Raw genomic sequence first — 22,745 nt, forward strand, 5'->3', positions numbered from 1 at the left:
AATGGTCAGTGGTATGACATAATTAACATAATCAGTTTTGGCAAAATGACACCAAGTTCAGGGAACTAATATCATAAATATCTTTTATTCACTCAGACAGGACAATCAAACTGATGAGGCTTATGTGCCACCATGTTTTTTTTATAACTGGTATGGTTATACACTGTAGATGAAGAAATGTATAATTCATGATACTCCTGTGCGATCAGTTCCTGTGTTGCAAGCCGTGGTGGCAAGGTAGAACATTTCAGTCATCGTCAGCTCAGGCGACAGCAGCAGCAGCAAATAGATGTAAATGTTGAGGAGAGCGGCAGTCAACCTCACTGTCCTTGCCGCCGCCGCTGCCCTGTTCCTCGGCAGTGTGGTCGCTGTCATGTTTACTTTGGAAAAGGCGGAGACTCGCTGTCTCAGAGTACCTCTATATCCCAGCTTGGCTGGATTCAATAACCATCCTCTCCTTCAAATGGGTGCTTGAGCTGATGTTTGACGTTCCTCTGTCAGTCCTCCCGTTCTTACCTTCCGTCTCGACCGTGGAGCTGCTCCTGCTGACACCGCCAATATCTCGCACGCAGAACACGTTGCTCACCAAGCGCAGCACCTCCTTCCTCACCGAAGAGGACAACAGGAAGTACATAACAGGGTCCAGGCAGCTGTTGAGGGCAGAAAACAGCAAAGCCACCTCGTTGGCTTTGTCGGCCACGCCGCGCCAGAAACACGACGTGTCTGTGATCTGGGTTTTTATGTAGAACACCCTGACCCCGTGGTAGGGGACGAAACAGACGGTGAAGAGAAAGAGGACGAAGAAGGACTTCCTGGCGGTTCGGGCGTAGCGGGACGCGTTGGGCAGGTCCGGTCTCTTGTGTGATCTTCTCAGAAGCTTGAGGGCGATCTTTCCATAAGACACCACCAGAGAGATGAAGACGAGCCAGAAGAGGACCAGCATAAAGATGTTGATGTAGGCTTTCCACTTTGCATTTTGGAGCACCTTGTAGTGGAAACACCTGGAAACAGCAAACATGTCATGTCAGCTCAAACTGGGTAAGTAAGACTCGATAAATAGAGTTGTTCCAATACCAGCATTCGATACTGCCTAAAATTTGTTATCGGGTATCGGCGAGTACGCCAGTCTATGTACCGATGCCAGATACGATACCATAATTTATTAACCCATAAAAAAATCAACTTGTAACTGGAAATAATTTCTTCTTCGCTGCTCCAAAACAGTAGCCTTGTGTTGCCAATTTCAACACCAGCAATCTTATCAATCTTATTAAACATTTGAAAAACACATCTGGCGAAAGAGCACGACGACTTCACCAAGGCAAAGGAGGAAAAAAAGGACAAGCCGCAGCAGCAAACTTTGGAAGCCACATTCCAGATAAATTCCACGACAGGGGTCGGTCGTCCAAAACGTGGGATTTCGCTGCTTAATGGAGCATTTGGAGCCAAGGTACAGTTTGCCAGGTCGCAAATACATCTCTGAAACGGCCATCCATAAACTACACAAGACGGTGAGGAAACACATTTCATGTAGGCTAAAAGACGTCCAGGCTATTTAGCTTCACAAGTAAAATTTGGAGCTCATACGTGTGCCGTGTGTGGTATCGGATCGGTACTCTGTATCGCCCGATACCGCTTGTTCATGTATCGGTATAAGGAAGGAAAAATTGGTATCGAAAATTGTCTAATAAATAGATACGAGAGTTTGATTATAGGTGTCACCAACCTGCCCTGCTGTGAGTGATTCTTTGACATCAGGAGCGCCAAAGTAAAAGCCAAGGCGACAATCCAGACGACAGCGCAGAGGGCAGTACTCCACTTTGTGGACCGCAGTCTGTGCTGCACCCCTGCACCTCGATGGATCTTCAGGTAGCGGTCCACGCTGATCAACCCCAGCAGCGTGACACTAATATACATGTTCATGTAGAAGAGGGTGCCCACCACTTTACACAAGGTGGGATCCAGGGTCCAGACGTTCCCTTGGCTGTGGTAGAGTATCCTGAACGGGAGACACACCACCAGCAGCAGGTCTGCAAAAGCTATGTTTATGAGAAACACCCGCACTGAGTTCTTCTTCGAGTCGACACGGAAGAAAACCCACAGAGCCACCAGGTTCCCAACTAGACCCAGGACGAACATTATAGCGTAGAGCACCGCCAACGGGCTCTGCAGTGCGTCGTAATCCACACACGTTGGTGGGGTCGGGGTAGGGTTCATCTGGGAGCTGTTTGTCTGGAAGGTGGTTGTGGCAGATGTGACGGAGATGTTTTTTGTCATGGTGGTTTTTTATGATCCTCAGTCCTGCAAAATGGGGGAAAAAGCAAATGTGTCATGGGGAAGTTTTGGACTCATTAGTGTAGGTTTGTGTGGTCAGGCTGTATCGACTATTAGCCCTAAATCAGGACTAATCCTGCCCTCAATAATCACATATAACACCAGCTGATAACCAACAGAAAGCGTCAACAGCATTGAGAACTCTGTACAGGTAAACAGGTCTTTACTTTTTTATGCAATATCATCTATGAATTATGTAAAAGAGATGAGAAGCACAGAAGTATTTTTGTAACGCAGCCGCAGTCAGTTCATATCAAAAGATCAGTAACAGAAACAACGGTAGTAGAAAAAGGAAAAGAGCTCGCTTTGCTCACAGCAGGCAGCCCTTATCTTGCAGCCAGTGAAACAAATACTCAAAAGTGGAACTTGTCAAAGCACTCACCTAGTCATTGAAGTCCATTAAAGAATGTTTGCTCTTGTTTCTTCTTGCACACAGACTCTGCCGGAGAGCAGTATCACTCGTAGTCCTTTTTCTTTACTTCTCCTCTGAGCCACTCCAGTATTTTCCTTTGAGTTTAATCTCTAGGAAAGTCTATCCAAAATGTGCTGTCTATCCAAAGTTCACGATCCTCTCCTTCTGTCATTGTGCACTCAACTTTCTACTGTTTGTCTGTCTTTTCAGTCATCAAGTTCAAATGAGAATAGTCTTTCTTTTGTTTCCTCTCTGTGAGAAGCGTGACCTCCCCGGCGGTGCTGTCAAAAGTATGCTGAGAAATGCTGAAGTGCAGAATGCGGTGATGTTGCACGGAGAAAACTTTTGAGCTGTGGTCAACCCCCTCTTTCCTCGCTATACCACTAGGCAGAATAGAGAGAGAAAGGCAGGGCAGGGCTTAGTGCAGACCTTATGATTACACACATGAGGACAAGCAGTGGGATCACAGAGCAATTGTATATACACAATATGCTTTCCACTTCTGGGCTCTGATTATAATATGGAGGTATCCGCTGAGTGTTGCCAACTGTGAAAGTAAAAAAGGCTCCCAAAATACCAGCATTATGCCCTCACAATAATTAAAGCAGTGCCTTCAGAGCAAAGCAAGTCCAGGTTTAAATTGCCACCCAGGAGACGTTAGCTGCCGTTAACCTCTCGAGCTAAATGTGTAGGCAAAGGGTCGAGGGAATCACACACCTGCTCAGGAATGTTAATCGTGCCATCATGTTATGAAATAGTGGGTCAGAGCAGAGGCAGTATTTAACCATACATCCTCATACTCTTTTCATACAACCACTTTACATGTCTTTAACAGTGGGCAACCTCCGGGTCTGAAAAGTGAAGCCAATGCTGAAGTGCTTTAAACTTGCATTCTCTCTAACAGCCAGCAGGGGGCGACTCCTCTGATTGTATAGAAGTCTATGAGAAAATGAGCCTACTTCTCACTTGATTTATTACCTCAGTAAACATTGTAAACATGAGTTTATGGTCTCAATCGCTAGTTTCAAGTCTTCTTCAATACAGCATGATGTTCATTTAGTAAATTATGGTCCCTTTTAGAGTCAGACTATAAAGCAGGGGATGCTTTAGGGCGGGGCTACCTTGTGATTGACAGGTCGCTACCACGGCGTTGTCCGGTCTGGGAGTTGTCTGCGTTTTCGTCTTAGAACTTGAACCCTTTCACAGTGTGTTTTCACTTCATGAAAGTTAATTGGAACATTTTTGGTCGCCTAAAATGTCTTATTCAGCATTCGGTTGTACTTAGCTCCACCCTCTCATGTCACTTCTGGTTGCAAAAACACAAGATGGCGATGGCCAAAATGCCAAACTCGAGGCTTCAAAACTGCACTCCACAAACTAACTGGTGACGTCAAGGTGGCTACGTCCACTTCTTATATACAGTCTATGGTCTGTAAGGGTAAACAATTAAGTAGGATAGCTGTGGGCTGTTACATGACAACTTCCATTATGTTAAAACTTTATATGTATATTGAGATTGACCAGCAGTTTTAGGCCAACATGGTTGAGAAGTCTTTAAAATGCTCAGTGTTAATCTGCCCACTCCATCTGCAGAGGAAGACTGCGTGATACGATCTCATGCACACACACACATCTAGGTGCATATGCAACCACACATTTACATATGATTGGTTGCGTGAGACACTATTTGCAATCACAAATGTTGCACATGAAATGAGCTGTGAGGAAATTCAAAGAGAGGATGTGAGAGGACGCAAGAAGCTGCTTTTAACTTTTAGGCAAATTAGAGAAGTCACGGTTGAGTCTCCCTGGAAAGGTAAATATTGATCTGTCTTTCAGGAATAATAATGTGACATTGCAGCATTTTAACATCTTCCCCTCCTCACAAGCGTGTCTAACAAAAATTAATTTGCAAGTTGATTAATTTCTCCTCGAGCAATCGCTGTATTTTTTTTATTTCTGATTCTGTTATGTAAGAGACATCACAGTTAGAAATTAAGCTTAAGACACTGTATTAAATGACTGAATTGTAACTAAAACAAACTGACATTAAGATACTGAAGCAAAACCTTTAAATGTCTATCACTCTTCTTCTCCTGTGATCCTCCTACAGCGTGGGTTATTTGTGTGTGGTCGTGGTGGGTGATGGTTTTGGGCGTTTGGGTGTGTCTTGCACATGTGATTTTTTTTTGTTGTTATTTATAGGAGGGTGTCGCTCTTTAATTACCTCAATATGAGCATTAAATCACGATTCTCTCTTTCCCTGTTCTCAGCCTCACTGTGTGCTGCTGGCGTCCAAAGAGAACTCGGCTCCGGTGAAGTTGGGGGGGTTCGGAGTCGCCATCCAGCTCGGAGAGTCGGGACTGGTGGCAGGAGGTACAGTAAACACACACCCGTACACGCTAGAAACATGAATAGACATTAAATTTGAATTCTCTTCACACTATTTGTTTAAGGAAATATAAACTACAACATGGCGGCTTGCTCGTAAACTTTCTGTTATTCCGTCTAAACAATCCACCAAAATCTACTTCTGAAAACATTTTACTGCTGAATGTGGTTTCATTTTAGAACTAGATCGCCTAGTTTCACAGCTTGGTTCAAGTTTCATGAGCCGGACGCGTCGTGCTGGACAAGCTTATTTACATAAAGGACTGTTCCACGCCTTTTCATTTTGAAAGAGCAACAGACAATCGCGTAACTTCATCACTCAGTTTGTGTTTGTAGATTTGTTTGTTTGAATTCACCAAAGTCACACTATAACACAAACAAACTAACCGATGGAGGCAGCGGTAGACCAGCAACCCCCGTGTTCTTCCAGGTAAAATTACAGGTTTTTTCAACGGAGTCTGGTGGCTTTGGCGAGAGCATAGATAACGACTTCAGTTCCCCGTCGGAAAGGGCTGTGTGACGGCAAGAGAAAGTAGTAGAAATATTCTAAATATAGTGCACACTTAAACTGATTTTTTTAGGTGAGTCTTTCTTTTAGGTGTCTAAAACACGTTTTGCTGCCGGCCCCGTCCGCAGCAGTACATCGCTTTGCTTCCGTGCGGTAACTCCTGTTGCTTCTTCAAAATGGGGGCGTGTCGATTGTCATCTACTGTAGTTAATACACTCACTATGGAGAAGTACCTCATACAACCCAACTTCAAAACAACTGAACTATCCCTTTAAACTATTGCGTTATATATAGGATAAAACCGTCTACACAAGTCAAAACAAACACCAAGGATATACAGTATGTATTGATTTCTTAGCAAAGAAAATATTTTAATTTCAAAATCCTACCTACAAAATGAAGACGGTATCAGTCTGACCTTTTGTAAAGCAAAACAACCAAAGTCCACTTCCCCTTTGCATTTAATTTTGCATTTAAGTTTTTGTTTACTGTGTAGTTCTTGAGTTGTTCTATGAAACAAACCCACAGTAAGGTTTGTTTCCTCTTTTCTGTTACCATGCAAAAATCATAGAAGGAAACGAGTATTTCTTAAAGTGCACACAAAATGCAAGCAAAAGCTCTTCTTTTTTCTAGTTCAGAGACCATAGAAATGAATAAAGAATTCCTATTTAGCATCATTGTGTCTGCATACTTTTAGATGTATTCACCATCCTGACCTGACTTCACTCTGTGTTTGTAACCCCAGGTCGGGTAGGAACTCCCCACTTCATGGCCCCCGAAGTGGTGAAGAGAGAGCCGTACGGTAAACCCGTGGACGTGTGGGGCTGCGGAGTCATCCTCTTCATCCTCCTCTCGGGATGTCTGCCTTTCTACGGCACCAAGGAGCGCCTGTTTGAAGCCATCTGCAAGGGCAAATACAAGGTCAGAGGGTCATTCCAAGAACCTCCGCAGAGTGCAAACAGAGTTTCAACCTTTTAAACACAAGAGTTGCCACTTTAAAGGGGATTTAAATTGGATTTGCGTGTTATTCCTGTAATGTTTTACAGCTCAGTTACAGCACAGCATTAGTTGTTTGCACATTAAATGACTTGAAAATCCTGTTTTATGAAAAGCTTTGATGTTATTTTTGTAGTTACGGCCTCAGTTCCTATCTGTAAAATACAGAGGTAAATGGCTGAGATCTGGGAACACGGCACCGTCGCTTAATAAAAGTCAAAAGGAGCAAAGAAACATGACATGGTTTTAAACAAACTCCCACATTAGTCCAAATTATTATTATTATTATTATTATTAGCGCTTATGTTTGGACCACATCCCAAGAAACATGGCGCCTTCCTGAAAAGTCTGTGTATATTTGTTGTGCGTAGATGAATCCGCGCCAATGGGGCCAAATCTCAGAGAGCGCTAAGGATCTGGTGAGGCGCATGCTGATGCTGGACCCTGCTGAGAGGATCACCGTCTACGAGGCTCTTAACCACCCCTGGCTGAAGGTAATGCAGAGCAGTAACACTCGATGTTCATGTTTATTCTTCAGTGCCGAATCTGATTTGACAGGTTAATACAACAATTTGACTATTTCGGGGGTTTCTACTGTAGATTGACTGCATTTGTCACCTCATCATAAGAACCTGAATGCACCAAAGAATCTTCAAACGAATAACTGTTTCCAGCTGTATTATGACATTATCACTGTTTACCGTGTTGGATGACCATGTCATGACTGCCAGTAACATTCCTGCTTTGGTGCGGGGCAGTCTCTTAAGACGTGCATCCAAAGTTTTTGGCTTTAGTGAAAGTTTTCGCCTGTTTTCTGAGACGAGAGCAGAATAAAACCACGTTGCCTGAAGCCATCACGTAATGATCAGTCGCTCGGGTGCCACAGCTCTTCACACAGGAAAACAATGACAGCGAGCGCCGGCGCAGCGGTGTTACCGCTTGTCATGTGTTGACAGCCGAAGCTTTTATTGTGTCTTCTTCTGTGGACAGTGATGGAGGGGTACTTAAAGATGACAATTCGACTGAGAGACTTGCAATCCGTCTGGGGGGCTGTCTGACACAAATCTTCTAGATTTTAAGGGGCATCCCTCGCTTACAATGCTATATTTTAGTTCGTTACTCAATATTGTAGAAAGCTGAAGTTTAAACAAATCCACTTCTGTTTGCAAGGTGAAGTAGCATAATCAGACTCTAGTGTTGACTTCTTGATCTTGATTATATACCACAACAATCTGAATGCAGCACGGCAGGACACACTTACTGCAATACCATAGAAACCCACGTTCTCACTAGTCAGAAAGCTGTTGACCAAAAAAGTGGAATTGGCGTTCATGTGCTGGTATTCTTCTTAAATATAGTTACTCAATGTCACCATTTTGACATCAACCGCAGCACTCTGTTTAAACCCAAATGTGTTTCTTACGTATTTGTGTCCTTGTCATGCAGCTAATGAGCCAGAAGAAACCTTGTTATTATTATACTCTTGTTGCCTGTTGGGCTGCAGTTTGCCATGTTATGATTTGAGCATATTGTTTTATGCTAAATGCAGTACCTGTGAGGGTTTCTGGACAATATTTGTCATTGTTTTGTGTTGTTAATTGATTTCCAATAATAAATATATACATATTCTTGCATAAAGCAGCATATTTGTCCACTCCCATGTTGATAAGAGTGTAAAATACTTGACAAATTTCCCTTTAAGGTACATTTTGAACAGATAAAAAATGTGCGATTAATCGCGATTAACTATGGACAATCATGTGATTAATCATGATTAAACATTAGAATTGATTGACAGCCCTACTTTGTAACGTTAAGTGATCAATTTCATATTTTTACTGGTCTATCTAACAGCAGTGTTGGTTCGAGTAATTTATTGCTCTGATCAGAAAAATCCTTTTAGGGCACTTTCACACGCCAACATTTAATCTGTTACAATCGAACATCTGGTGCCGTTCGTTTGGGCTGTTGTGAACTCGGTTATCGTACTCCGTTGCGGAGTAAAACAACCGGTATGAGACTGGCTGCTAGAGGTTGTCTCGGACCGTTTCCAAGTGAACCAAAACGCAGGCTGTCTGTGCGTCTGGCATTTGTTGAGATGGACGCAGGTAAACGACAGGTTAACATGAGTGGGAGAGGACTGACCTGGACTTCTGCAGAAGTCAGATGTTTGCTTGACATCTGGACCGAAGAGAACATACAGAATACGCTAAATAAAGTCTGCAGTGATGTTTATAAAGTCATTCAAGATAAACTGGAGGAGAAAGGATAAGTACGCAAAGTAGATCAGTACCGAGTATAACAGCAATATTTCAAAGTCTGCGATTGCCTGTATAGACGTGTCAGCTCTTGAGATGAATAAGATAAATTCACTCCTTTGCACACACCCCTGAGCAAATTAACTTTTTTTATTTGGTGTACTTTAATTTGTGCACTGTGAAACCGAACAAGACTAAATAGAAAGCAGACCAAAAGTATCAATTTCACTCTGATTCGGACTAGTTAAACGGACTATGGCTTGTGAAAGCACCCTTATAAACGTGCTTATATTATATTTTAGTCATAACTCACAGCTTTAACACATACATTTTGCAGTACTGAGGTGTGGGCTTAAATATGAGCACATGTGCTACTAACCCAGAAAGGTTACATGTTGTTTCTAGTGGTATACCAGACCCTTAAATATCCGAGTACATTTAACCTACAAACTACTTTTCTACAAGCTGTATCAGAAAACATCCAGCTGTAGTCCAGTGTTACCTCTCAACATGGTTGAGTCTCACTGTTATTAAAGGGAAACTCCACCAATTATACACTTCAAGTGTGGAGTTAGAAAGAAGTGAGCGTTTTTATATCGTTTTGTCGATATACTGTATATGGCCATTTTGCCCAGCCCTAGTGGGCGCCTGGTTTTGACGAGAAAGAAGCATGCGTGGAATAAAAAAGACGATATCTCTGGTTCTGCTGCATCAATTTTAATACTTTTTGATACTTTAATACTTTGACAATGTTACAGGGATGTAATGCTCTGTCGATGGAGAACTCCAGAAATGTAGTATTGCACTTTCAGAAAGTTCTGGGACTTATAAGAGATAGATTAAAAACACAATGGTTATAATGTCTGCAGCCGAGATATCTTGTGCCTGGTATGGGTCAAACCAGGTTTCTATTATTCTGTTTCTGTCTGCAACTTCAGGTTGAAAATACAAAAGACTTTAGTCCACCTCATGACTAGTAAACTGATCTTCATGTGTAAGATCAGCCCTTTAAGTCTCTACTTGGCTGTAAGAAATGTTCGTTTCTGTGTTGGATTTCCCAGGAGAGGGACCGATATGCCTACAAAATCCACCTGCCAGAGACGGTGGAACAGTTGAGAAAGTTCAACTCCAGGAGGAAGCTCAAGGTTTGCATCAACACGCATGACACGCATGTTTTTATCACATTCAACACCATCACATGAGATTGATCTTCACAGTTGCACGTGTTGTTGTGTTTCAGGGGGCCGTCCTGGCTGCAGTGTCCAGTCACAAGTTTAATTCCTTCTACGGAGACCCCCCCGAGGAGCTTCATGACTTCTCTGAAGACCCCACCTCCTCAGGTACACACAAACACAAACAAACACACTCATGCTTATATTTCTTATCCTTTTCATCACACTTCCTCTCTCAAATTTCCTTCCTCTGGTTTAATCTCTTGTTGTTTTTTTCTGAAGTTCTGCTTTTTCTCTGTCGGGCTTTGCAGAGAAAGGCTCTTAATACCACAAGCTGACTATATTCTAGCTGCTCTTAACAGTAAAACCGCCGTAGCCCACGCCATTTAACGGTGTGGTTCCAAAATTTTAATTATTTTGTCATTGCGTATGATATGTTTCCCTCCTGCCCTGACTTTTCCTAAATACCTATTCTGCACATGCCTGCATTGTCATAATGATAGAATAACATTTAGAAAACCAAATAGATTGTTTGTGGTGGTTTTTAATTACATAGCCCCCTCTTAGCACTGATTAACGTTGATGAATTGAGCCATTTGCATAATGGCTGTATATGCGTATTGAGACAATGAATGGGACATAGAAACTAATATTCACTCACATGCACTTATAATCAGTTATAATCACATTAAGGTATGTAGGACCTCAGTATTCATCATATCATATGTGTAAAATATCAGAAATTAAAGCAAAAATAATCAAACTTTTTGTCTAACTGTGAAAGTTGTGTCTCATGTGAGCGCTGTACGCATACATAGTTAGGGTTGTGCCGAATAGTTTGAAGCTTCATTCATAACATTGACGTTCAAATTATTATAATTAATAACTTACAGAAACATTGCGTGCAGTCCACCTTCTCTCTCTGTCACACAGCGAGCGACGCGGCGCTCATTCTTCGTCTGTAATTATCTGTCTTCAGTCCAAAAAGTCAAAATTTATTGAAGAAAGATAGATGTAATCATTTCCCAAATTCACATCATGGTTTTATCTAACGAAATATTCTGCTTCAATCCATATTTGTTGGCGTTTAGCCTTTCAAAAACAACATTTTGTTCCATATGCTTCGGTACTTTTGCTTCGCCGTGGACTATTACTGCATCGGGTGGCAGCGTGAAAATCAATATTTTTTTTATATATGAAAAAATTACATTTTGCGCTGCTAAGAGTTTACCAGTTTTTTGTGGGTTCTACCTGTATCTATCTGGCTGTGAATGGTTTGTTGGGGCTGCGTATCGACTGATGTCATCGCTGCGCTATGGAGATAGAAACGTTAGAAGGCGGCACAGCCTTAGTCGTCACAATGCGCTAAAGAGATGTAGACTGGTGAGGCGTTAATGGCCCATCAGTGCAAACAAAAGGATACAGACGCTCTTAGGTGTGGGATTTAGAGAAAATAGTACCCCTAAAGGCCCTGACACACTGGGCCAACTGTCAACTGGCCGGAAAATTTCAGGCTGTCAGTGAGCATCTTTCGCCCTAGCAACAGTCGGCCTTCGTCCTCGCTAGTTCTTTGATGTGGGTTTGGTGCGTCTTGGCCTTAAAGAGCCTGGCGGTCCGAGTATTACATGCACCACATCAACAAATAGACAACAATCAAACCATAAACACAGGGATCTGATGATTGTTTGAGCAGGAAATGCGGCCTCATGTTCTTCTCCAGTTTGACATGTTATCTCATTACTGGCGGTGTAACGGTACAGTAGTGTGAGTGTCAAAGACAGACACAGTCCTCTTGTTGGGCACTGAGGTGGCATTTAGCCCTCTGGCAACATTGGTAAACTATTTATATTATAAAAATAAGGAACATTTCAAACACTTCTGTATTACAGTGTACGAACACTGAACAAATATTGTACGGCTAAAAGTTTCCAGGTGGAACTTGCGCGTGTGAAATTTCCGCATTAAGTGCATAAATCTACATATTGTGTATTCTGCGTGAACGGTTCGGCACGAATACATAAACCGTTACATCCCTACTCAAAATAATAGACACATTAAAACTAGAATGTGTTTATCCATCTCTTTGTGTTGCATATTGACACTAACAACACTTGCAGACACATTTCTATTTCCCAGTGTGCACCAATATTTGCCTCCAGCTGTTTTTAACAATGTTGTCAACACCTGTGTTTATTTGCAAAACTGTCAATCTGTTTATTTGTGTGTCTGTTTCTATTAATGCTTCCCGTCTGCTAGGACTACTAGCAGCAGAACGTAGGTATCCGCTGGTTCTCTGTGTGTTGTGATGCTGGTTACTTAACTCTTAAATGTTTAAGATGTCATTCTGTTTTTTAAGTAGCTTGACTTTAAAGGGATAGTTTGGGTGTTTTGAAGTGGGGTTGTATAAGGTACGTATCCATAGTCAGCGCATTACCTACAGTAGATGACGGTCAGCACGCCCCCAGTTTGGAGAAGCAGACAGGAGTTACCGCGTTGAATCAAAGCAATGTACTTCTGTGGACGGGGGCAGCAGCAAAACGTATTGTAGACACAAGTGTACGCTATATTTAGTATATTTTTGCTGCTTTACCTTGCCGTCAGACAGCTATACAGTTTATGTTTCCGACGGGGAACTGAAGCCGCTATCTATGCTCTCGCCAAAGCAACCAGACTCCATGGAACAAAAACTGTAATTTTACCTCTCAGAACACGGGAGTTGCTGGTCATCAAAGTCACACAATAGCACAAACAAACTAACCGATCAAGGCAGTGGTAGACCAGCATCTCCAATGTTCTGCAAGGTAAAATTACAGTTTTTTTCAATGGAGTCTGGTGGCTTTGGCGAGAGCCTAGAGGGATATAATGGCTTGAGTTCCCCGTCGGAAAGAGCTGTCTGACGGCAAGGGAAAGCAGTGAAAATATTCTAAATATAGCATATGGCTTTGCTTCCATGCGGTAACTCCTGTCTGTTTCTCCAAACAGTGCCGACCGTCATCTACTGACTATGGATAAATACCTCATACAACCCCACTTCAAAACACCCAAACTATCCCTTTAATGTTCACATCAGAAAAGCAGAGAGGTTGAATGATTCATAAAATGTTTCAGTGCATGTGCATGCCCCACCGCAAATGCATTCAGAGAGCCTTGAGGTGACCGATGGACCATTGCTCTAATGTGTGTGTGTGTGTGTGTTGCAGGGGCTGTGTCTCAGGTGTTGGACAGTTTAGAGGAGATCCACGCTCTGACAGACTGCAGTGAAAAGGATCTAGATTTCCTTCACAGTGTTTTCCAGGACCAGCATCTACACACACTGCTCGATGTAAGTGTCACACACGCTGGAATAAATCCACCTTTTATGAGTCATTTGTTTTTATTTTATTATGATGGAGTTTCTACTTTATTGATAACTAATGGAACAGAATAATGATTTGTTAGTTACGCAGTTCATAAAAGCTTCAAAAAGTCAAGTTTAATCCTCCGGCAACAGGAAGTGTGTTTTATGTTTCTAGTAGCAGCAACTGCGGTTCCTTTTGAATTAAAGAAAAGAGTAACTGGGTTGTCAGCATTGACAGTGACGGCGTATTATTTATATATTATTCTTTACTTGACACTTTGGTGTAGTCGTGTCCAGCGCGGTGCGCGTGGTGCAGAAGTGTGAAGAGGACGTGATGAAATGGCCGTTTTGTTCAGACGAGGCGGCGAGGTGTTGGTTTTTGTGGTTGAAACTGTGTCTTTAACATTATACTGAGAACAGACATCCAGGTCTGTCTCACCACAGCTTCACTCAGTTCAAAACGCTACGAGTAAGACAGACATAGTTGTTCTTGTTTGATCATGGTTACCTTTATGAAATTATGTGGCTCCAACATCCGGCTGCTGCAAAATAACAACACAAACTTTTATGATTCTGCACACATTAAACTGCTGTGTCATCATGTTGGATAGTCACGCAAATAAGAAATGATTCAATCAGTGGTTTTTTTTCTTATTTACATGCATTGTTGTCATTTTATTTTAGCCTCCAACGGAAGCTGTAACTGCACATAACAGGTGTTTTATGCCAATTCAGGATGTTTCTAACGACTAGTTTCCCGATTGGTGTTAAAAGTTTAAACTTTGACAAGTTGTCTAGTCTAAAAGTCAAATTACTAAATATTGCGTACATTACAAGAGCCGTTTCAAATTGTTAATCACGCACATCCCTAATGCTAATCGTTGTGCAGTATGTCAATCAACCAATCAAACGGTATGTCAGCCATCGTGTTGCAATTTAAAATTATGCACAGAAATATAAAAGATTGTACTTCAGATTTATAGGACAGTACTAAATGTTCAAACCTCACAGTTTGTGCTGTTTAAAAGGTCTGAGACCAGTAATCACTGTATCCCTCCTTTATATTCCACCTGACCCAAATCCTTCTGCGCTGTAGGGGTCTCAAACTCTGATTATCTGGGGTCCACTGGTCATGTTGCAACTTTCTCCTTGCATACGATACAGGAAACATTCACACTTAAAGTCCACTAAATATAATTAAATGTCCACCTCTCTTGAAGCTGTCTGTCCTCCAGGTGAACCTTTATTCTGCCGTCTGGTGCTCCACAGTAAAGCTAATGTATTTATATTGACAGGTTGCACAGTTGGGAGCAGCTTGAGAAATATTAAATGTGAAATTTAAAAGCCAAGTTTTGTACTCCAGTTTTGCAGCCTTGGCTGTAAAATGATATGATCGCTCTAAAATAAAATGCTGGGGACACTTCCAAACGTAAAGAAACGTATGCAAGTCACATTCACACCGACAGTGTCTCGCTATTACAATAAACAACACGCCCCAACCGATGCAGTCACCTGTGCTGTTTTAACACAGGAATATTTTCAGTCTGAATCTTCACTTAGGGATAAATATTAAACATGTTGGGAGGTTTTGTAAAGTGTCTAGCGGGCTGGATAAGGCCCCCAGGCCAGTAGTTAGAGCCCTTGGCTATGACTTAGCACTATGCACTGGCCTTTGCGATTGCATGATTAATATAAGTCATAAATAGCTTCTAAAAAGGTCATGTTGTTTTTAAATGTGTCATTAAGCTCCTCCCGTATTTCATTTGCATGTGTGTGTGTGTGTGTGTGTGTGTGTGTGTGTGTGTGTGTGTGTGTGTGTGTGTGTGTGTGTGTGTGTGTGTGTGTGTGTGTGTGTGTGTGTGTGTGTGTGTGTGTGTCTGTGTCTGTGTCTGTGTGTGTGTGTGTGTGTGTGTGTGTGTGTGTGTGTCTGTGTGTGTGTGTGTGTGTGTGTGTGGCAGCAGAGTGTGAGCGCTGAACTTGACTGATGGCCGGTTGCTGTTGAGCTGCAGGTCACAGCAGCAGTCGGTTGACCTGCAGCTCAACAACTGCTTCACCACATCACCAGCACCATATTGGGTCACAAAATAACCGTTTCCCAGCAGCCGGCGGAGGAGCTAGACAGCATTTTAGATTAGTACACAGTTTTGTCTGACACTCTGAGAGCATCATTTTGTCTTGTTATTATTCCCTTAATCCATTTTGTTTACTCTGTTCTCTCTCTGCGTCTCGGGGTGTTAAACAGAAGATTTGTCGGCAGGATGTGACAATTTACAAGAATGTTTTTCCAAAAAATTGAGTCATTTAGAGGAGAAACATTAAGAAATACAAATCACACAATCTGATGATGATAACAGCGAATGCTGGAAAATAGCAATTTATGTAGTGTATGCTCATATTCAACTACTTTGATACAAATATTTAGACTTAGGACAAACGTATTTGATTTTTTTCATTTTCCCTGAGGCTTTTGCATACCTGCATGTTATGTTGCTAATAACAAGCACCACTTATCTGACAGCTTCTTCTTACTGATGAAAGTTGCATTATTTTTCGGAGTGTCTGCCCTTTACCAAACCGTTTCCAATGACGGCTTCTCAGGTGGTTCTGTGTACATAAACTTCTAGCAGGTCAGGTTAGTTCAGAGCTGGCTCTGTGATTCAAACTTAGACGTAAGCTCGTGTCCCCGTCGATGAGCTGCTGCAGATGTTTGCAAAGACTGGCGCTTAAATCAGTATTTTTCTTCTTTAACAAGATCCAAGACGCAAACTCGTCTTAAGAGGCTGAAATGAAAACATTTGAGGGGAACTACTGGGACTTGCAGAGGAAAAAGGGTTTGCTGAAGAGAGGTGTGTGTGTTGTGTTAAAGGCTCTCCCGGTTGCTGGAGGCTGAATAGGTTGAAGTGGGTTGCAGGAGACTGGTGGATCTGCCAAGTGTGTGTGTGTGCAGCAGTGTCAGAGGGAGCCTGGGGCTGCAGATGTCTCCTTTTCAGCCTCCGTTTCACACCCCTGCCCCGCTCCGAGAGGAGGGGGGAGTCAGAGGAGGACAGAGGAGTGCAGTGAAGGAACAATGGCTCCTATTGTCAGGCCTCAGTGCCATTCACACTACAAGCACAGCCTCCCATCACTATGTGTGCGGCTGAAAGTAGCCCTGAAACACTCCCGAGGAAAACCAGAAATCCTGTAGACACTGAGCGGATGGAGCCTCCCGGTTTTAACAACTAGTGTACACTCTTGTGTTGGCTGCGTTGTTTCTGACAAACCACTTACCGTCTCCTGGGTGAGTGTGTTTTCTTCCTGCTTTTTCTTTCTGATGTGTTTGCAGGAAGAAGTGTTTTGTCAAGAGATGCCTCGAGCTAATTTAAAGTCAGCAGCCCGGCATCCCCGTGTGTGTGTGTGTGTGTGTGTGTGTGTGTGTGTGTGTGTGTGTGTGTGTGTGTGTATTTTCGGAGTTTGACATGTATAATGAGGCGCTTTAGTCAAGTGCATTTGTGGTTTTTTTTTCCTTGTGTGCTAGTTTCCGAAGCTCCTTAGGCTTCCTGGCTAATGGAGGCAAGTTGCCCTTAAGGAAATGTCTGAATTTACTTGTCACTATTAAGAAATGAATATTGTTCTCATCTTAAAATAAGCTTGTTGTAGCTGTCGGCACATAACAGACGCACCCGCAAAGGCGTGATGCAATCAGGCTTGTGCCTGTCAAATGTTTAAAGATTATAATCTGCATACCTGATATTATCATTGCTTGCTTCTCAGCGTGTGATACACATTTCCTACCTGTAAATGTTTTTTTTACAGTTGTGTGCTGCAGAATCTTTGCACATGTGGTTTTCAAACAAAACCCCTCAGAGGTCAGCTCAACTTTGTTTAACACTCAACAAAGGCAGAAAGATGTTGACAACTCTCCCCTTGAAAGAACAAGAGTGCGGTAAATATGCATGTGTACGCTCAGTGGCTGCAGACAGCATGTGGGACGGCACGCACTCGGTGGCACTGAGTACGATTCAGCCCTCGGGTTGTCTGGTTTATTATTATGGTCGTCTTATAAGGGTTTCCTGAGGACTGTTGTTGTTGTTTGTCTTTCAGAGGCAGTTTGTTCATGAAGGGAGGGGGTTCAGATGCACACTAGAGACGTGTGTCGTCATTCCCACGACCCCCTTTTTTTGTTGCTCTGGTGGTGTCAGATTTTCCCAGCAGGGAGAGATGAAGCATCCTCCTCCGTCTAACAGAAATACACACACATTTTCATTTATATATATAAACCCACAATCCCTTTTATTGTCCTTCCCTCCCTCTGTCTGCTGGACCTCGTGTGTCCGTCTGGATGGGCTGTTATAGAGAATTACACTATTGGGTCACTCCACAGAAATATACCAGATGTGTTTTACTGTCGTTTCATTAGCTGACGTTGGGTTGTTTTCCACTGTAATGGAAACCACACTGGTTATCCCATTAAAACTTTTCTCCAAAATAACATCAACCCAGATTTTTTTGACACTTACGTATATTTTAATAGAAAATCTTTAAAAAAAATCATGTAAAAAAACAATGGCACAGAACAGCAACATCATTGCCAGGCACCATGACAAGCATTATGTATTATGGACAGCAAGTATTAATGCAGCTCTACATGATTTGCACATAATTATTCACGATTGGCAAAGCATACAGCATAAAGAAGGTCAATACGAGTTTTTTATTGTATGATTGTCCATACAGTAGTTAAGTAGCAAATTAATCACATTTTTTATCTTTTCAATTGGAGATTTGTCAAGTATTTAATACTCTTATCAACATGGGAGAGGGCAAATATGCTGCTTTATGCAAATGTATGTATATATTTATTATTTGAAATTAATAAACAACACAAAACAATGACAGATATTGTCCAGAAACCCTCACAGGTACTGCATTTAGCATAAAAAATATGCTCAAATCCTAACATGGCAAACTGCAGCCCAACAGGCAACAACAGCTGTCAGTGTGTCAGTGTGCTGACTTGACTATGACTTGCCCCAAACTGCATGTGATTATCATAAAGTGGGCATGTCTGTAAAGGGGAGACTCGTGGGTACCCATAGAACCCATTTTCATTCACATATCTTGAGGTCAGAGGTCAAAGGACCCCTTTGTAAATGGCCATGCCAGTTTTTCCTCGCCAAAATGTAGCGTAAGTTTGAAGCGTTATTTAGGCTCCTTCGCAACAAGCTAATATGACATGGTTGGTATTAATGGATTCCTTAGATTCTTTAGTTTCATATGATACCAGTATCTTCACTCTAGCTTTAATGCGTTAAAGAAATGTGTGCGTTAATGCCTTATTATTGCATTAACTTTGACAGCCCTAGTTTTGAATAGCGTGAACGCTGGCACTAGCTGAGTCAACGTTAGCTGTGCTAAGTTTGTAAATAGCTGAAAGGGTCAGCCATCACCATGTTGAGAGCCGTGTGGAGGCAACAGAAATGCTCCCAATCTCGCATTAAGCACCTTAAATAACACCGCGATAGGGCAGGTATGCAAAGGTGAGAAACTCCTTTTGTTTTCAGATTCGTTATTTGTGTGTACAACTGAGTGCAACACCACACAACTGTCTTCCAGGAGAGACTTTTCGAAAGTGTGCGCAGTTTTCCCCATTTTGTACGTTACATCGCATCTCACCTCTCTCTCTATGATGGCAGGCTTTGTGTCTCGCCTTTTGAGCATGACCAGCTATAAACAGGAGTCAGCTGTGGTCTAACTTCTGTCACAACCTGGTTTCTTTACTCCTAAATTCAATACTCCAAATGCAGATCATAAAGAATTTTTGAGGTTAATGTTGTTGTTTATCCATCACATGCTCTGTGATGATGTCAAACGTCACATGTCAAGTGAGGGAGAGACTGAAGAGCGTTGGGTCTCAGGGTTGAGTTGAACTGTCTGGTACAAAAGGCCTGTTTGTCTGTCACTCTTTGTGTCTGCCTCTGAGTGCTTTCCTCTGTGTGTGTGTTACGTACTGTACAGCAGGTTAAATGGAAAATACACCAGACAATTTGCTCATCAAACATCTCACGGTTGTGTCTTTGAATACGGCGATAGTTGTTTTTAGATGACCGCAGTCGTCTGCAGCCGCCCTCCGCTTTGATTGGAGCGCACAGCTGCTGCCTTTGTTCACACTGTGTTTCAGGGCCTTTCTGTCTACAAACATAAAATCTCTTAAATACACCCACGCTCCTCGCCTCTGACTGGGCCCATACACTGCCGGTCTAGTCAGCGCCGTTTATTAGTCAGCTGGGATATTTTTTATAAACAGAGCTCGTGTGTCTGTCGTCCTTCAATCAGAGAGATGAGAAAACAGTTCATTCTTGTTAACAGTTCGATGTCAAGAAGAGCAAAACAGAAAAAAGTGGTATTGACGAAGCCAAATAGAGCGAGAGAGAGAGAGAGAGAGAGAGAGAGAGAGAGCGCTGAGGATAAATAAGGATAACTGCTTTGTTTTGAACCAATTTCACTTGAAAAATACCAAACTTTTAACCAGATTATGTCTCCGCACAGCCAAATATAGCTGTGGTTGCTGCCACATAATACAGTTTACAGTAAACAAGGTCCTTTAAACGTCTTGTGATGGGAATGAAAGAAAATTCAACTGATTCAGAGATCCTCTAAAGTAAGAAAGCAAACTGTTTAACGACACATTGTTTGCACTGCATTATAATATTAATCGGATTTTAACACCATATCATCAAATTGTTCTCGCTAGTTTTTTATTAATGTAAAGAAATAACTAGATTTTTTTTTTTTTTTTTTGGAGAAAAGACCCTCGTTGACTAATCAGCCGTTTTGGTCTTAGTCTTATTTCTTAAGTCGATTAGTAATGTTTTTATACTTTTTTCATGCTGAATGACTTATTTCTAAGAAACGTATGAGCACATAAAGTTTGATTCTTTGTGGAGAAACTTTGATCTGTCGATTAAATCAATTAATCGTTAGTCGTCCAAATCATATCAGTGATAGTCGACTAAGTATTTCTGTTCAAGGACAGCCCTACTACTTTTTGGCCTCATAAAGCTACAAAGCTTTATCCAAAAGAATAAATATATTGTGCATCTTCGTGTTGCTTTAGCGTCGTCTTTAATGACATTACATCTGGTTAAATAAAATAAAGTAAACTGATTTTCTTCGGGTAAAGTTATTTTACAGCAGCTCGTGTATCAATCTGTTCAATAAAAATGAGGCTTGTTAGAGAGACATGTTCACTTTTCAAAGTATTGAAAAAGAGTATTTCTTTATCCATTTCAAAACAATATTGTAGTGTACTAGTGTAGAAACCCGTCCGGCATTTTACAGAGGTTTAGCAGCCGTGATCAACTTTATCTCACCTGATAAACCCGTTGATCGGTCAGCTGTTTACGAGACGTCGTTGATCATGTTGACCTCACTGTGTTGCTCTGATTGACTTGATTTTAATCTTTTGTTTCAGCTCTACGATAAGATCAACACCAAGTCGTCCCCGAATATCAGAAACCCCCCCAGTGATGCCGTGCAGAGAGCCAAAGAGGTGAACACACACACACACACACACACACACACACACACACACACACACACACACTTTCTCACCTTAAAGGGATAGTTTGGGTGTTTTGAAGTAGGGTTGTATGAGGTACGGAAAATGTATTTTAGTCACCTAAAAGAATCAATATCAGACGCATTACCTTGCCGTCCGACAGCCCTTTCTGAAGGTGAACTGAAGCCGTTGTATCCATCAATGCTCTCACCAAAGCAACCAGACTCCATTGACAAAAACTGTATTTTTACCTTGCAGAACACGGGGGTTGCTGGTATACTTTTCTTGTTTGACTTTGATGAATCCGAACTAACCAAAGCACTAGCTAGGGCTGTCCTGAATACCATTTTTCTTCTTCTTCGAAGTTATTCAAAGCTTCGCGGTGCAGCAGGCTGACATGTTCTTCTGTCTGTCTGTCTCCATCTTCCCCGTTTCAGTGCCCCACTACTGTACACACACGCACCTCTACACACAATAAACAGCGATATCCGTCTGAGAATAACTAATAATAATTCATGTTAAATATGAAAAATTAATCATGTTGTGGATTTATTCCTTATTTCATGGGCTATTTTGGGATTTATACTTTATTACATACTATTACATAGCAAAAAAAACAAACAAAAACAAAGCAATTCAAATACCGATTTGGAAGTCGATTACCATGGCAACGGTTGAAGCATTCAGGTCAGCCTTACCAAAGTCCCACAGTAAAACAAACAAACTAACCGATCGAGGCAGTGGTAGACCAACCTCCCGTTACTGTTATTTTCAATGGAGTCTGGTTGCTTTGGTGAGAGCATAGAGCTTCAGTTCCCCGTCGGAAAGGGCTGTCTTGACGGCAAGGTAAAACGTTGAAAATATTCTAAATATAGTGCACACTTAAACTAATATTGATTTTTTTAAGTGGGCCTTTCTTTTAGACTAAAATATGTTTCGCTTCCGTGCGGTAACTCCTGTCTGCTTCTCCAAACTTGGGATGTGCCGACCGTCATGTAGTGCAGGTAATACAAATACCTCATACAAACCCACTTCAAAACTGTCCCTTTAAGACGAGCATATAAGCACTTCCATGTTTGTCCTGTTCTTCTTCATGTGAATTGTGTGATAATGAATGTAATACGCTGTGAAGATGACAGTCTCGCTAGTCGCTGGCTTTTCTCTTTAAGCTCACACTTCTGTATTAATCCCTCTCTCGCTCACTAAAGCTCTAACGCATCACTGCTGCGGATCATTCTGCTCACCTGCTCTGATCATGTAGTGAAGCTGCTCTCAGTGTGATGTGGGCGTCTTGGCACAACCAGGTGTGTCCCGGGTGTGGGCCTCAGCTACATTTAATGTCATTCCTTAGAGATAATCTTTATTTAAAAAATGTATGAAAATGATTAGAATAATCAAAATCTTCATCAAAAGTGGGGCTGCGGAAGTATTTAAGGGTCTGTTTGATGAAATTCCGACCTCACGGTGGTCATATATCATAACTAGAGTGCTCCCTTTCAGCGAATACAACTCTGTAGGATATTTCTCACGCCTTGCTCATTGGATCAATGTAATCCTGAGCTGTCACGAGAAAAAACCTAATTTCTGTGAAGCGAAGGTTTAAAAGGTCATTTATGCGATTTGAGAAAAGTTTTACGGCGCCGGGGTCCACGAGAGCAATTTAATAAGTCATTTTTCCAATTTTAAAGTTGATGGGAGTCGCTGGTAAAAATCAGTTTAGTCAGTTTCTGAAATATTGACCTTAAAGACAAAGATGGAGAGTGATAAGTTTTTTGCTTTTTGGGTCCACAGAAATTATAT

At 41.9% G+C, this 22,745-nt stretch overlaps 2 protein-coding genes across 23 annotated transcripts in view; one reads left to right on the plus strand and one right to left on the minus strand.

The window, feature by feature from the left end:
* The window catches only part of caska (calcium/calmodulin-dependent serine protein kinase a), a 142,398-nt gene that overhangs the window by 87,246 nt on the left and 32,407 nt on the right, over positions 1-22,745 (plus strand). For 11 of the 22 annotated variants that reach the window (XR_012596963.1, XM_074657718.1, XM_074657731.1 and 8 more), the window contains 8 exons: positions 5,020-5,122; positions 6,391-6,566; positions 7,013-7,135; positions 9,961-10,044; positions 10,140-10,239; positions 12,328-12,345; positions 13,272-13,393; positions 20,859-20,936. Coding sequence is in view for 21 of the 22 variants with exons in the window: in XM_074657718.1 (XP_074513819.1) it covers positions 5,020-5,122; positions 6,391-6,566; positions 7,013-7,135; positions 9,961-10,044; positions 10,140-10,239; positions 12,328-12,345; positions 13,272-13,393; positions 20,859-20,936 (804 nt within the window). In the remaining variant the exon portion in view is untranslated. The remainder of the gene's footprint in view (positions 1-5,019; positions 5,123-6,390; positions 6,567-7,012; positions 7,136-9,960; positions 10,045-10,139; positions 10,240-12,327; positions 12,346-13,271; positions 13,394-20,858; positions 20,937-22,745) is intronic. The other 11 variants (XM_074657721.1, XM_074657729.1, XM_074657739.1 and 8 more) reach the window with 1 other exon arrangement.
* On the minus strand, positions 67-3,769 carry gpr34b (G protein-coupled receptor 34b). Its single transcript, XM_074657752.1, has 3 exons — positions 2,717-3,769; positions 1,727-2,301; positions 67-1,001 (listed from the first exon to the last, which is right to left on the minus strand). The coding sequence occupies exons 2-3, from the start codon at positions 2,275-2,277 to the stop codon at positions 419-421; spliced, it is 1,134 nt and encodes a 377-aa protein (XP_074513853.1). The 5' UTR covers positions 2,278-2,301; positions 2,717-3,769; the 3' UTR covers positions 67-418.

Source organism: Sebastes fasciatus, chromosome 14 (genome assembly GCF_043250625.1).
Source record: "Sebastes fasciatus isolate fSebFas1 chromosome 14, fSebFas1.pri, whole genome shotgun sequence".
NCBI classification, from domain to species: domain Eukaryota; kingdom Metazoa; phylum Chordata; class Actinopteri; order Perciformes; family Sebastidae; genus Sebastes; species Sebastes fasciatus.